The following is a 14,916-nucleotide window of genomic DNA, read 5'->3' as shown; positions in this document are numbered from 1 at the left end:
TTCTGCTCCAACTTCATCAAAAAAGGGCCCAGGTAAAAACATTGTTACAAAGTTGGGAACTAAAGAACAAAATAAATAGATAGTTCCAATTTATGCTAACATTTAATCTATGGCGCTCTCACAGTCTTTTCAGGCATATATAGATACTAGGTAGACTCAGAGTAATTCTGTAATAGCTTTCTGATGTTTTTTAGTATAGGCACAAAGGCAATAAGCGCGATCTGAAGATGCTCGGAGCTGTTCAGGCGAATGCCGACTTGGCCAGTCCCCTTGTTGCTTAGATTGGCATGACCAACCAAAATGCTAGCTCTTCCAACAGGAATCTGAGACTGGATGTTGCACCCGACTGCCAGATCCCCATGCCAATCCACAACAGACAGCGCAAGAGTAGAAAGCATCCGGCCTATTGGGTAATCTTTGTCTCTCAATGTCGCTTCAAGACGGCCTCCGTAAGCCACATCTCCCCTCCCACTCATGGCACCACCACTAACTAAAAGCCTATGCTGTTTGTTTACTATCAGTTTGTCTTCAATCTTCACACCAGCTGATACAGAATCTCCAAGGAGCGTAGCAGATATCCCAGCAGCTGTGTTATTGCGCCTGAAGTTCTTAAATCTCGACTCGCCACGAATTGTGTATGCCATATCCTTACCGACGGACTGCAAATCAAGCCCAAGTGAAGTGGTTTTACCTTCAGCGTGCTTCACTGAACTTGCAACCTCCATTTGCAGGGAGCAATCCTTCTTGTCTTTTGTTAGCTGGCCAGATACCGACAGTGGAACTTTACCTTTGACAGCAAACAATCTTTCAACATTTAGACCTTCATAACCAACATCATGATCCCAACCCTGAGTTTCCAATACAGGCCTGACAAGCCATTCACTTGGCGTATCCAGAAAACGATAGCGATGGCTAGGATAATCAGAATCAAAAGATGAGGGCAGTACCATGTCAGGCATAGGCACTGCAACATTGGTTGGAGTATTGGAATCATCCTCTGGGTTGCTGTTACTAAAATCATTTCCTCGAGCACGGGCTTCCGCTGCCATTTTCTTCATCATTCTACGACGCATCCTTTCCTCTTTCAGTTGTCTTTTGTAGAACAGCTTCTCTCTGTAATCTAGCTCCTCAAGATACGCCTTCCTTTGTGCATTGTTCAGCTTTGCAAGCTGAGCTTTTGTAAGGCGCTTAAAAGGAGGCAAATCATCATAGTCTGAGCCATCATCTGAATCAGAATCATCTACCAGATCATCTTCAAGATCATCATCATCACCAAATTGCTCCTCTGGTAATTTCAGTGGGGGCCGAGATTGGAGAAGTGAGGAGAGGAGGAAAGGCAGTGGAGCAATCCTCGTACGAGAAGGTTTACCAATGGGACTATCCTGTAACTTGAGGAGCATGTTGGCCTCTGCTAACACCTTTGAAGCAAAACAAAGTAACAGCAGCTGTGGCTTCCAGACCTGTCCATTTGGCAAAACCCTCTGGCCTGCCCTATTCGTCCTGCATGCTGAGTGGTTTTCCACCAGGGAGACTGGATTCATAAGACGGACATCACCAGCAGCTTGCCTTATAGCTTGCTGGACTACATGAGACCTTTGAGTGACAAACATTTCATAGCTTAGGGGAATTCCATTCAGGCCATCTGGTGGCGCAGATGCAGCATGAGTTAACACAACAATGGCATTGAACCAGACCGATGCTCCAAACACTTTGGTAATGGTTTGCAGAAGAGGGACATCACCATTGTCCCTGCTCTGCATATCCAATCTGTCAAAATAAAGAACAATATCGGGAGGGTTCTTGCTTATAAGTCTCTTCACGGAGTTGAGAACCTTCTGGTTGTGGTGTTGTTCTAAAGACGAGCATGAAAGTCCAGGTGTATCTATCACTTTTACTTTGACTCCCTCAACCATACCAACTACTTCTTGCACTTTTCTAGTGCTGGAATCAAAAGCATTTGTATCCAACCTGGTATCATCAAAAATCGAATTAATGGTAGCACTCTTACCAACCCCAGTTTTACCAAGAACCAAGATGGTGCACGAAAAATCAAGGGGTTCATTTCCAGCAGCTTCAAGACGTTCTGCCATCTCCCTTGCTCGGTCAAAGCTAAAGACACCTTGAGTAGTAGTTCTTCTAAGTTGTTCTGCCAGCCCAAGCCGGTACAGAACCTGCGAAACAACCATATTATGGTGCGTTTGCCCAAACCTGTGAGCAAGACGTAAGAACTTGACACGGATCATCTGAAGCTTCTCATGGATATCATCATTCTCATCTCCATCGTCCTCAGCAGACTCAGTAACCTGCTGGCTTCCCCTATCCACAGGGGCTGGTCCATTCGCACGGACCTGTTGCACAGGACGAGCAGAAGGCTGCGACAAGGACGACGATGATCCCAGACCAGCAGGACGAGACGGCAAAGAGGGACCATTAGAACGACCAGAAGCAGCACTACTGGATTGTGCAGGGGGAGCAGTACTACCACTTGCGGATTGTGCAGGGGGGGCAGAGGTAGCTGTATTCTCATCATCTGAGGAGTTCATGTCATCCAATTCCTCGATGACAACATCAGGCTCAGCTGCAGATTGTGTGACTAACTCTGGCTTGCTATGACAGGAGGCTATCTCTTCTGTGCTCTTCTCTGGGTGATCTTTGCTTTGACATACTAAAATACCTTCAGATTGTGCAGCAGCCTCAGGCTTGTTATCATGAGTAGCAACATATTTCCTGTCCTTCGCTAATCTCTCCTCATTTGTATGATCAGCCAAAACAGCGTTTGTCACATATCCCTGGATCGCTTCCGCCATGGCTTTCTCCGCCACACGCTCCTGATTATCATCATCAGCAGTGTCTTCCTCGACATCAATCTCGGCACACGGACCATCGACGTTTACACCACCCACGATGGCAACAGACCGCGCAGCATCATAGTCCTCATCCCACTCCACTGCCGCAAGCCGCCCGTTCTCCAGCACCAGTCTGGTGTTCGGCGTCGCCACCGCCTGGTGATCGCCCACCACCGATAGATCCGTCCGCGACACACCCGGCTCCACCGCACCGCCTCCCGGGCCCCCGCCTTTCGATTCCAATCCCACGGACTCCTCGCCCCCACTTTCTTTCCCAACCTCCTCCCCGTCACCCTCCTGCGCCGCCACCGCGCCGGGCGGCCGCTTCACGTCGACAGGCACATCCCCCTCGTCCCCGCCCTCCACCACCACATCACCATCGCCCTCCTCCGCCGCCACCGCTGGCTTCACGGCGACCTCCACACCCCCCGCTTCCTCCTCCTCCTCGGCGACTCCGCCGTTCTCGCCCGCCCGATCCTCCGTCGCCTCGGGCCGGCGGCCCTCCTCGCCTACGACGAAGCCGTAGTCCATGGAGCACCCCGACGGCGCGAGGAGCGAAACCCTAGTTCGACACCAACAGAGACGGAACGGATCAAACGACAGCAACAGGAGGCGGAAAAAAACAAACGAGCAGACGCACAATTACAAGCGAACAGAGTCCGGAATCAAGAGAGAAAAAAACGGCGATGTTGTGGTGGAGGGATCAGGAGCGAGGAGGCGGCGGTGAGTAGCGTATACCAACCTGGGTGGAGGCGTCGGCGGGGATGGCAGCGTCGTGAGAGACGAGATCGCCTCGCACTGCGCGGTCGCGGTCAGGAAGAGGAGGGAGAAGAGTGTGGTCAGGTCCCGGAGCCAGCAGAGAGAGAGAGAGGAGAAGTCGAGAAGGAAGCCGTCGTCTTTGTTGGATTAAAACCCTGGAGACCGGCTGTTCTGCGGGGCCAGTTTGCGGCTGTATATGGGCCTACAGCTATCGCAATGAAAAAAAATCAAAATGATTCTTTTTCCAAAATTCAAAAAGGCTCGGAATTTAAAACGAATCGATAGAAGAACTGCCAACTATATTGAAATAGAGGAACCCGATGAGTTATAAAGAATGAAAAAAAAACTTAAAAAACGGCGGCAAAAAGAGAGTAAAAGGAAAAGGAAAAGATGTGTTTATTCTGGTGCAATAAAGTATTCTAGATGGCGCGCACCTACGAAAGTCTAAACTCTTGCTTTTTTCTAAATCTTGAATAGGACAGTAAAAGCTGGCTGCTCAGTTTGCCTAAAAATTCTAGCATTTTGCTCCTTCCGAATCTCCCAACATATTAGAATGATCAAAGATCTCAGTCCATCCAAAGACGTGTTATGGACACTCGCCGGGGGAAGACAACCACTAATGGACCGTGATAGTATGTGGCAAGAGGGATGGATCTGTGCTCAGTTGATCTATCCAAGTCACAATTGAGGACCAAACGCGCCTAGTGAATCACTCCATGAAGAGGTGGTGGCCTGACTCAGCTTTCTTTTTGCAGAGAACACAAGAGTGGGCCTAGTTCCTCTTTGCAAGCCTATAAGCTGTCCACTTCATGTTTTGGATCGGAGTCAGACAAAGAATTTGCATTTAGAAATAGCTCAGGGTTTCCAAATAATAGGTCCGAGATCGCACTGCAAAGATAAGAAACTGGACCTTGTAAGCTGAGGCCACTGAGAAGTCTCCGTGCTCTGTGAATTTCCAGACAATTTCATCATGTACTTGCTCTGTAAATGGATATTCCGAGTTGCAGACCAAAGGCGAACATACTTTGCAATGCATTGTACGGATATGCCCCTCTCTAGCGATAGGTTACATATCCAGGAGTCTCCTGCAAGCGTCTGCTGTATTGTCTGTGATTTCGTTCTCGACATTGCATAGACGGCCGGTGCAATATCTTTCCGGTTCGAAATTTGAATGCGGTAGAAATACCGTGCAAACTTTATGGGATCTTACAAGATTATCGTCTTTTGTAGGACTGGCTTTTGCAGTAATTGCACATATAACAGTTCAAGTTCCGGTTGTACTCAAAAATGAGTTCTAAGGATACTTTACCCTCTGGCTTTTTTTTTTCTCTTTTTGACTCGATGGGATTATTGATTTTTATTTTTTACGGACTGGGTTTATTTTCTAGTTGGACTGCAAGCAGTTCGAGTTATAATGAGTTGGCCATCGTAGACTCGCAGTTGGTAGGTCCTGCAGTATCGCAGGACTTAGCAAATTGGGTTTTTTTCTAATATACAAATGCAAACTTGTGGTGCTCCGTTTAGTTGAAAGCATTTCTTATTTCGAAGTTTGCTGTGCTTTTTGTCGGAAAAGTAAATCGAGATGATTGTTGTATTTGTTGAAGTATAAGTGAACTATTCGTATTTTTCAATCATCTTAGACTCAAGGTGAGCAGGAGTTTTAAAGTATAAGTATATTGTTCGTACTTTTCTATCATCTTAAGCCTCCACGTCAGGAGGAATGCTAAAGTATAAGCAAATCATCCGACTTTTTTCATCAGCTTAGGTATTTAGTGAATATCAGTGCATAGTACAATATGATTGTGCAGATACGCAACCTGTAAGTTGTTTGCGCCAAAGCAAATCGCGCGAGTAACAGAATAGAAAAAGAAAAAAGAGTGGCGACTGGCAAAAGCTAGAGGAGGATAAAGAAAGCTCATGGGTTTGTGCTACCCAATCTCTATGGAAGTGCACACTTGCCACGCTCGAAGCTAGCAATGGCCCCGCGCTTCAGTGAAGAGAACGAAGTCTTGAAGCATGTGGTCGACACGAGTGTCTCCTCTCTGTGCTTCTCTAGTCTGTTAGGGGTTTCTGATTCCGATGCCTTTCAAAATTGGTCAATGGGATTGAGTACGAGGTGGCGTTAACCTTGCATGCATTTCAGATCACCTTGCGAGCACAGGCAAAGAGAAAGGCAACACTGGACAGGTGAGCATATAAGAATTTGCGTTTTCTAACTGAAACCAAAATCATTTTTAGCAATGCATCAGAGCACGGGAGGAGCAATCCATGCTCGGAAATCTCGCCTTCTACAATCTACACGTAGACTGTACAAGCCTGCAAAAGAGTGGCGGCGGAAACTGAACCTGAGAAGAGCATTTCACCGGAGAGGGAAAAAATCGAAGTGCAACAGCATCATGAGAATCCATCCTGCTGCCGCCTTGTCATGTTGCCTTGGATCACGGCACGAAGCGCGAAATTTGGGAGCAGCTCGCGGTGCGCGAGCGGCTGGCCGGCCACGGGGGACACCGCGCGCCCACCGTCGAGCCAGCCTCTGATGGCGTCGGCTTCGTACGTGAACCCGTCTGCTGCCACGCGAGGGTCCCTCATGGGCTCCTGCAAAATCAATGGAAGCATGTTCAGAAATTCTCCACGATCCACGAGCTGTTGCAGATCGACACCTATGTTATCCAAACGATGTTTTAGCATTGTGATATGGGTGTAATCACCTGAAGGATGGGGCAGAGGAAGTAGGAAGCGATGCAGTCTTCATCTAAAGGTGACTGAATGACTGACAACGGCGAAAATGCAGTCAGCTTGCTTTGGTTGAGCAATTCTCTTCTGGCACCATTGTAAAGATCAATCTTTGTCAGGACATACTCCTCCAGTGGCTCAATTGGTTGTCCTGCTGTTCCTAATCCTAAGCCGATGTCCATGTCGACGATGCGCTGACCCAAGATCAATTTATCTGCCATTGCCTCTTGGAGTTCGTCCGTGGCTGTGTTTTGCTGATTCTCAGGCACGTGGTTTGCTTGTCTTAACTGTGCGATTCCTCGATTTGCTCTTGCAAGAGCTCCTTCAAGTCCTTTTGCGCCTTTTCACCTCTTCCAAGTACAACTCCTGGTACTCCTTTGCCTGGAAGGTTTAGAGTTCTGATCAAAAGCTAAAAAAAAGGGATGCAACTGGAATTTACTCCCTTTTGTGTAGAATTTCTTTTTCTTATTTCTGAAGGAATTGATCTAGGGCAAGGAATTATACCTTCTGAATAGCTGAAACCACTTCTTCATCTGCCTTTTGACGCCTGGAAGATTCATTTAGAGCTCTCTTCATCAGGTTCTCAGCTGTTATGCATGCCTCTTTGAGCTCGTCATAAAACCCCAATTCCAACTCAACGTCACCCTACAAAACAATAATAACAAAAGAAAAATGTAAGGTCGCCATAATGTCATTCTTACAAGATGTAGTACCCAAGATCAGAAGATGTCGTTGCGTGCTCTCTGTGTCTCACATACCTCTTCCGGGTGCGGTGATAACTGCAGAGCGTGGTGATCAAAATCAGGGAGCAAAGGTGTAACTGCTTTTACAATTTCTACTTCCTTGTCCCTATCATGGAAAATCGAATTCAAAACTTAAAACTGAATTAGTCATTATTACCAGAGATAAAAAAAAATACTAGATCAGATTGTACCTGGTACATTTGTGTCATGTACCTTGAGTAGTGCTTGTCTGCAGCGGCTGAAATTACTAGCTTAGCAACTCTATGCAAGAGAATAAGTTCAACCAGACCGGCTGCAACATCTTCCTTCTCAAAAACTAGTTTCTCACATTTTACCAGAAATTTACAGCCAATGGGGACCTATCAGCGATCTTGTTCTGTTTGAAACCTTTTGAATTATGTAAAGTTTTCAGTTAATTCTAATTGTTAAGTAGTCAACAGCAAGCCAAAATCATATGAAGGATATAAGTACAAGAATCTGACACAGTGTACATAAAACTTGAGGAAAGAAAAAAATAGCACCTTCATTCAAGCATTGGTGGACGTAGTCGTCTGACAGTTTATTCACCTTTTCACGCTCAATCCTTCTGAACAAGTTCACTTGCTCCGGACTTAGTTTACTTTCATGAAATTTGATTCCCACTGAGATAAGAACGGAATTATAATCATATATCCACAGACCACAACGGGTAGAATTTGCAGTGTTGTGGAAAAGAAGTAGCAGAATAGATTTTCCTCCTAATGCAGTATAACATTACTGTTCCAATCCTATAGGAAGACGGAAAAGAAGTAGCAGAATAGATTTTCCTCCTAATGCAGTATAACATTACTGTTCCAATCCTATAGTAAGACGGAAAAGAAGTAGCAGAATAGATTTTCCTCCTAATGCAGTATAACATTACTGTTCCAATCCTATAGGAAGACACTTTCTGATTGTTAGGCTGACATTTTTCCTCTTAAGAAGTAACTTCACGCTCAATCCTTCTGAACAAGTTCACTTGCTCCGGACTTGGTTTACTTTCATGAAATTTGACTCCCAGTGAGATAAGAACGGAATTATAATCATATATTCACAGACCACAACGGGTAGAATTTGCAGTGTAGTGGAAAAGAAGTAGCAGAGTAGTTTTTTCCTCCTAATGCAGTACAAAATTACTGTTCCAATCCTATCGGAAGACACTTTCTGATGGTTAGGCTGACATTTTTCCTCTTAAGAAGTAACAATGTAATGTTTCACTAGTATATATCCTTTTTAATTTAAACACAGATGTACAGTATCGTTCTGGATTGGACATGCTTCACTTTACTCGAAAAATGAGAAGTGAACAAAATACAGTAACAGTTGACCAGGAAAAAAGGTAGGTCCCAACTCACAATACATCAATTCACGGTGAGTATCTGCAAAATCTTTCAGCAAAAGAACAATACAGATAAGCGTATAAGATAAAGAAATACGTACTCACTGGAATCATCTTCGGCGGAACATGCACATGCGTGATCACGATCATGGCTCCGCTGCCGCCGAAATGGCTGAGAGCCCACGACAGCGTGGACTGCCCCGCCTTGAACTCCGCCGGCAACGTGACGAATACCTTCTCCGTGGCCGCCGCCATCTTCTTCGCAGAGTTCGCCTTGCCGGATCGGCCTAGAAGAACTCCTTGTGTGGTAGCATAAGCAACACGCAGATCAGGGGCAGATCCAGGGGGTGCTGGGGGGCTGCAGCAACCCCCTACCAGCATGCAGCTCCTTTAGGGAGAGAAGGTGGTGTAGGAGGAGAGACAAAAAGGAGAGGAAAAAGAGCAAAGAAGGCAAAAAAAAAATTCAAAATTAGACAACATATACGAGCGTATTTGCTGAAATAAACAATATGTTATCGTATTTACAATTTTAACATTCGTATTCGGCACATCATTTACCGAAAATAGAATTTCGATACACCGTACGCCGAAAAACCGTAGGACTGGTCATATTCAGCACCGTATGCCGAATATGACACTATAACCTATATTCGGCACATTATGTGCCAAATATCAACTGTATTCGGCACACCGTGTACCAAACATGAGCTACACTGCCGTATTCAGCACACGGTGTGCCGAATATAGCATTTGCCTGCCGTACGGTCACTAATTCGGCACACAGTCATATTCGGCACACCGTGTGCCGAATATAGGTTTTTCGGCATACGGTGTACTAAAAATCCATTTTCGGTAAATGATACGCCGAATGAGGATGCTAAATTTGTAAATACGATAACATGTTGTCTATTTTAACAAATATGCTTATGTATGTTATCTAATTTTTTATTTTTCTCAAAGGAAGAAAAGGTAAAAGAGCAAAGGAGGTGGATGAAAGATATCAGCACCCTTGAGCCTCCTATTGACGCAGATGGACTTGTACAAGGCACATGAGACTTCGGACGCGGGAGATACTGACACCATATGAGGAGGAAGCCAACGTCACGCAACAGTGACATACAGAGACACGGAGGGAACTTCCCTGGCTACCTGCAGTTCTGAACGCAGTGTGATCACTTGTCACATCAGACCAATATTTGTTAATGCCTTGTGCAGTTGACTGACTCATCTAGTCATCTATGTAATATTTTGCTGGTTCAAGTTTCAACTGATCGGGACCAGAGTGCACGGCAAGAAGCTAGAAAATAGGAAAATCAACACGCAAAACTGAAAGCAAATACCGGTACAAGTACAAGATGGACACATTGGAATATCTGGCATTAAAAGATTGAATTACAGAAATATTCTACAAGTAGAATAGCAGAACATCCATCTTGTGTGATCTTAAAAGTTAGGCAGATTTGCTACATATGCCTGATAAAAAAAGCAGAGGCTCAGTGCACATAGATAAGTAGCAAGCAATAAACAAACATTATCATATCACTGAAACTTCAACACAAAACATTTACCCAATTAAAAGGCCAGCTGTTACTGTAATAGGATAGAAATAGTCCAGATACTGCGTGGCGCTGATCTTCCGAGATGCAGCATAGACCTTGTTTTGTTATTACGAGAATAAACAACACTGTGATATGGCACAATCACAATATGACATATGGCTGGTGCATATTAAACACACAGGCACTAGGAGTCTAGGACCCATTCATGATCTTATATTAAGCATGCAGCTGACTCAATAATGTAGCATGAAAGGGAGGCACAGAATAAAAATAAAAGCTATTAGGAGCTGAAAGCTCTACCTGAGATCAAAATAGATCACCGTTAAAATTGGATTCAGTAAAGAGAATGCTAGCTATTAGCTATGAAGAATTTAGATGAACTGTCAACTAAAAAGAAAAGAATCTAGATGAACTGTCAACTAAAAGAACATTCTCTGAAACTCAATCTAAATGGTGTGATAACAGAAAAGATAACTTCCAAAAGATCTTACACTCACTGCCATGGGGCAACCAGTTTTGACTTCTAACACCAGAAAGCCCTTAGCCCCTTACACTCTGTTTTGACACCAGGAAGCTTCACCAATCCACTATCACAGCAACCTCGTTTACTAGCATGAACCAGTACAGCATTTACTGGATAGAAAGTTCCAAGGACCTTCTGGTTGTCTACTTACCAGTATGGCAGTATCACTGATGAGCTAGTTGTTTGTTAGCACTTAGCACTTTGGTTAGAAAGCTCAACACTTGCATGAGTAAATTCGTTGCAGGACTCGGATAGCCTATCTTTGAAAAGAACATGCTAGTAAAATTGGGAGTCTGATGCTGCTCCTTGAGTAAATAAAACTCGATTATATTGAATAATTCAAAATCAGTGGCTTTCCGGTAACCTGTGGCAACAAAAGAGAACAAGATAAGTAAATTGGTGGTTTTCATGTGAGATAAAACATTCAAACAACAAAATCAGTATAGCTGAAGTTCTCATAATCTGTATGTCATCAGGCACCAAGTATAGCTGAAGTTCTCATAATCTGTATAGCTGAAGTTCTCATAATCTGTTTTCATGTAATAAATCTGAAATCACGAATTGCGAGGCAGATATCAGGAATTGAAGTTCTAAAAATTAACAGGTAATGATTCTGGCTAAACACCAGGAACTTGCTCAGGATAAAGAATTTATATATTGAGGGGAACAACTTCAACTGCATCCTTTGCAATCACAATGAAGAGGAACTGTTTTTCATCTATTCCTGGAATGCCCTTTTAATTCCAGTTGTTGGGAAGCTCTTGGTATCTCCTGGGATTTCTTTCTCAACTTTTTTAATATGTTGAAAAAAGGGAAAAGAGATTTTTGGCATGATTTCTTCATGGAAGTTTTTATCATTGGTGCTTAGTAAATTTGGAAACAAAGAAATGCTTATATTTTTCAACGGTCTCAGCCGTCATTTCATCACTGGAAAGCCTGCTTCTCTAACAATGTGTTTCTTCATCTTTATAGATTGAGCCCCTTCCTCAGTTCTAGGCTCTCTTCTTGGTTGAGCTCTCTTGTATAGTTATTGTAGTTTTGGGCTCTCTTCCTTCTTTCTCTTGTTTTCTATCGTATTCCTCCTTTTTTTCTTTATTTTGTTTATATTAATATATCTACCACAGTAGGGAAACCCCTACTGTATGCCCTTTCAAAAAATAAGGTCATGATTCTTTAGATTTTTTTCGGTGGGTGTCTGAGCTTTTCTGTAGTACTTGAAAAAAGAAAGTTTGTTTGGAGGGCTCAACCATCTGCCGGTAAGCCCAAACTCACGAGAACAAGACATGGTAACCGGTGGTTTAAAGCAAACGTACCGCCAAGGGAACTCTGAGGTGTCTATTCCAGCTCGATGCAATTGATCAACATACTGTAATGCTTCTCGGCACTCTTCCCTGTCATCAAAAAACTCACTTTTATCGCCTTCAATCTGGTAAGTATCGTTCCCTTTGCCAGTGATAACCTGAAGGGAGAAGCATAGCTGTCAGGATCATGATGAACCAAAAAAAGGAGCAAGTTGAACACTACCGCATAACAACAGGTATGGTTTAAAGAATCAAGACTACTTTTTCATCACAACGTTAATGTAGCAGAGTTACCACTTTCTAGATAGTGACACGGTAACGGTGACATAGTTTACACGTCTTTCCAATACTCATCTAACAGACAAAAGAGGACGAGTAACAAGATAGTGATTATATTTTTGAACTCCTATATGCTTGAATATGATAGGGTTAATGCTAGCTTCTGTAAGCATTTCTGTTACAAGATCATACACATGGAGACTCAGGTCTACGAATTTCAAATTTTTCTTCACAACATGGTTATAAAAATGGTCAGAGGCTCAGAGCAACAGCAAAGGTTTCATGATAGCAAGGAACTTCAGAGAAAACTTACAACCACGTCGCCTTGTTCACCCATCGCAACAGCAGCTCGCACTGCAACTCTTCTAATATCATGTAAGAAGAGCCTATGGCCATTTGGAAGGGGTGGATAATAATCATTAGCACCATATTTCAAGTATTCTTCCATGGTCCACCCTATGCCCGCCAACATATCATCCAGGATATCCACTGCTCAGAATAGAACAACAAATTTGTGTAAAAAGTTCAGCACATTTATGCATTTATCTCACAAATGATCTAAATATTAGATACATACGGGGATCTTCATTTGCTGGATTGTCAGATGTCAACATGACAACATCGCTTTTTTCAGCAGCAATCTTTGTCATCACCGGCCTCTTCCCTCTTTCTTTTTCACCGCAACATCCAACAACTAAATAGAACAGCATAGCAGGAGGTTCAGTTCATATGCTATAACCAGAATAGAGAAAATATAGCAGAATGTACAACAAATCAACAGTTCAAGATTGATACAACAATGTGTAGGCAGTGTGCATTCTTAACAAAAGCTATGAGTGAACTTATCATACCCGTGACGATTCGGCGTGGGCCCAGCTCCCTTACACCATCCAGAAGCCTTGACAAAGCTTCCGGCGTCCTCGCGTGATCAACGATCACCCCAAACGCTTGCTCCTCGTCAATTAGCTCACACCGGCCTGGGATAGCATCCACCTCTTCTATGCCCCTCACTATGTCCTCCAGTGGCGCGCCCACTGCAATGCCAACTGCTACAGTTGCAAGGATGCTGTAGATGTTATCCTTTCCAAGTAGCCCCGAGGAGATCTCGAGGATCCCATGTGGCGTCTGTACCAGAACCTCCGTCTCAAACAGGGAAAGTTGGTATTTGAGGGTGTGCACGTCAGCCTTCTTGTTCTCAAACGAATATGTCACCACAGGGACATCACGCCCCCCTTGTGCAGCAAAGAATGGGGCGCTTGGATCATCAATGTTCACCACCTTACGATGACGCTCAGGGTCCACCATTCTGGAGAACAGAGAGGACATGCTGCTCATGTACTCCTCATAGGTCATGCCATCCTCCCCATCAGCGTGCCTTACATTAGTCAACACGGCGATATCATAATCTATCTCGCTGTCCATACCTGATGGAGGCATCCCATCAGTGGCTGTCTCCAACACAACCGCCTCAGCGCCATTGTGCAGCATTGTTGCCATCAGCTTCTGCACTGCAATGGGGTCACCAGATGCATTGGGTCGCGCATCCAGCTTGTTGCTACCGAAGGCATAGGCCCCAAGAACGCCCACCATGCCAGTCCTCGCCCCCATGGCCTCGTACGTTGCTTTGACGAGGTGAGTTGTTGTAGTGACACCATCCGTGCCGGTGACACCGATCACGGCCATGTCCGTCGACGGCCGCCTGTAGAGGCAGGCAGGCAGCACACGGAGCGCGGCCGCGATGTCATCCACAATGACCAGCGCACGGCAGGCCAGGGTGCCCTCGATGTTGACGTCCTGATCGGCCACCACGGCGACGGCACCGCGCTTGTCGGCCTCGGTGAGCCCCTCGAGTCCGTCCTCTCCCACGCACACGAAGAGGTCGCCCGCGGCCACCAGGCTGGCGTCCCGCTGCACCCCCGCGAGCGCGACGTCCTGATCGCCCGTCACGGCCACCGGGACGAGCTTGCTCTCGTCGAGGAGCTCGGCCAGCGTCATCCGAAAGGCCGGCTGCCGCATCCTGGTCCCCTCGAGGCCGAGCTCCTCGGCCACATCGAATCCTTCCCCATCCTCATCGAGCGGCAATCCATCATCACCGTCCTCCTCCTGCTCGCCCCCCTCCGCCTCCTCGTCCGCCACGGACACAACGCTGAGTCCCTGCAGCTTCCGAATCTCGTCGAGATCGATTACCTCCTCGGGGGAGAGCTCGTCGGCGAGGCCCTCGTCCTCGGGCTGCGACTCCGACAGCGGAGCAGGGGACGGCTTGATGAGCCCGCGCCGCGTGAACTCCTCCCGCTTCTCGGCGATGGCGCGGTCGATCTCATCGAAAAACTCGTCGTCGGGGTCGTAGCTACCGCCGCCGCCGCCGCCGCCGCCGGCCGAGGAGGGGGACGAGAAGAGGGGGTGGTCGGGGGTGATCTCAGGCTGGGAGTCCTGCTGCCGGCGGCGCGCACGCTCGACGTTGCGCTCGAGCTGGTCGTAGCGTGTGAGTCCGTGGGACGAGTCCTCGGCGGCCTCGGGGGGCTCGTCGTCCGCGGTAGGCGGGCGGAAGCGGCGCGCGGCTGCAGCGGCGAGGCGTAGAGGGAGGCGGCGCGGCGTGGGAGGGGCTAGGGTTCTGGGAGAAGACGGGCGGAATGCGGAGGGGAAAGGGAGGCGGAAGGCGAGGGGGGTGGCCGCCGTGGCCATGGGAGGCTGGCTGGTGGCGAGAGAGAGAGAGGTTTTGGATTGGGGAGGGGACTCCCTAGCAAGGAAGGAAGAAACGGATGAGGTTGGTGGGGCCGGTTTTGAATTTATGGGCCGACCTTGGTGGGTGAGACATG

The 14,916-nt window shown here is 46.3% G+C and overlaps 3 protein-coding genes across 7 annotated transcripts; all 3 read right to left on the bottom strand.

Annotated features, from left to right (window-relative positions):
* On the bottom strand, positions 1–3,772 carry LOC133903929 (translocase of chloroplast 101, chloroplastic-like). The gene is made up of 2 exons (XM_062345417.1): positions 3,589–3,772; positions 1–3,408 (listed from the first exon to the last, which is right to left on the bottom strand). Exon 2 carries the CDS (start codon positions 3,375–3,377, stop codon positions 147–149), a length of 3,231 nt encoding a protein of 1,076 aa, XP_062201401.1. The 5' UTR covers positions 3,378–3,408; positions 3,589–3,772; the 3' UTR covers positions 1–146.
* A 1,562-nt stretch (positions 3,773–5,334) lies between these two features.
* On the bottom strand, positions 5,335–6,983 carry LOC133903933 (putative U-box domain-containing protein 58). Its single transcript, XM_062345427.1, has 3 exons — positions 6,843–6,983; positions 6,314–6,719; positions 5,335–6,200 (listed from the first exon to the last, which is right to left on the bottom strand). Exons 2-3 carry the CDS (start codon positions 6,557–6,559, stop codon positions 6,000–6,002), a joined length of 447 nt encoding a protein of 148 aa, XP_062201411.1. The 5' UTR covers positions 6,560–6,719; positions 6,843–6,983; the 3' UTR covers positions 5,335–5,999.
* Positions 6,984–7,294: 311 nt separating this feature from the next.
* LOC133903930 (UDP-N-acetylmuramoyl-L-alanyl-D-glutamate--2,6-diaminopimelate ligase MurE homolog, chloroplastic) lies at positions 7,295–14,865 on the bottom strand. 5 transcript variants are annotated; one of them, XM_062345419.1, is made up of 8 exons: positions 12,952–14,865; positions 12,678–12,794; positions 12,414–12,589; positions 11,834–11,979; positions 9,446–10,884; positions 8,540–8,737; positions 7,603–7,722; positions 7,295–7,468 (listed from the first exon to the last, which is right to left on the bottom strand). In XM_062345419.1, the coding sequence occupies exons 1-5, from the start codon at positions 14,780–14,782 to the stop codon at positions 10,866–10,868; spliced, it is 2,289 nt and encodes a 762-aa protein (XP_062201403.1). In that variant the 5' UTR covers positions 14,783–14,865; the 3' UTR covers positions 7,295–7,468; positions 7,603–7,722; positions 8,540–8,737; positions 9,446–10,865. The 5 variants fall into 5 exon arrangements, with proteins under 5 accessions (XP_062201403.1, XP_062201406.1, XP_062201405.1 ...); XM_062345422.1 differs by having other exon boundaries at positions 8,540–9,595; positions 10,489–10,884; XM_062345421.1 differs by having other exon boundaries at positions 8,540–9,587; positions 10,489–10,884.
* Positions 14,866–14,916: the final 51 nt, after the last annotated feature.

Source organism: Phragmites australis, chromosome 21, assembly GCF_958298935.1.
Source record: "Phragmites australis chromosome 21, lpPhrAust1.1, whole genome shotgun sequence".
In the NCBI taxonomy this organism is placed as follows: domain Eukaryota; kingdom Viridiplantae; phylum Streptophyta; class Magnoliopsida; order Poales; family Poaceae; genus Phragmites; species Phragmites australis.
Note: the sequence above shows the minus strand (reverse complement) of the source record. Positions and strands in the feature narration are given on the sequence as shown.

Bases quoted from the DNA above. Each gene is read 5' to 3' on its own strand.
- LOC133903929 (XM_062345417.1), bottom strand. From the start codon at position 3,377: ATGGACTACGGCTTCGTCGTAGGCGAGGAGGGCCGCCGGCCCGAGGCG.
- LOC133903933 (XM_062345427.1), bottom strand. From the start codon at position 6,559: ATGGCAGATAAATTGATCTTGGGTCAGCGCATCGTCGACATGGACATC. The intron at 6,201-6,313 runs GTGATTACACCC...TTGATTTTGCAG, and splicing joins TCCTCTGCCCCATCCTTCAG to GAGCCCATGAGGGACCCTCG.
- LOC133903930 (XM_062345418.1), bottom strand. From the start codon at position 14,782: ATGGCCACGGCGGCCACCCCCCTCGCCTTCCGCCTCCCTTTCCCCTCC. The intron at 12,795-12,951 runs GTATGATAAGTT...TGTTCTATTTAG, and splicing joins CCCACGCCGAATCGTCACGG to TTGTTGGATGTTGCGGTGAA. The intron at 12,590-12,677 runs GTATGTATCTAA...TATTCTGAGCAG, and splicing joins TCCAGCAAATGAAGATCCCC to TGGATATCCTGGATGATATG.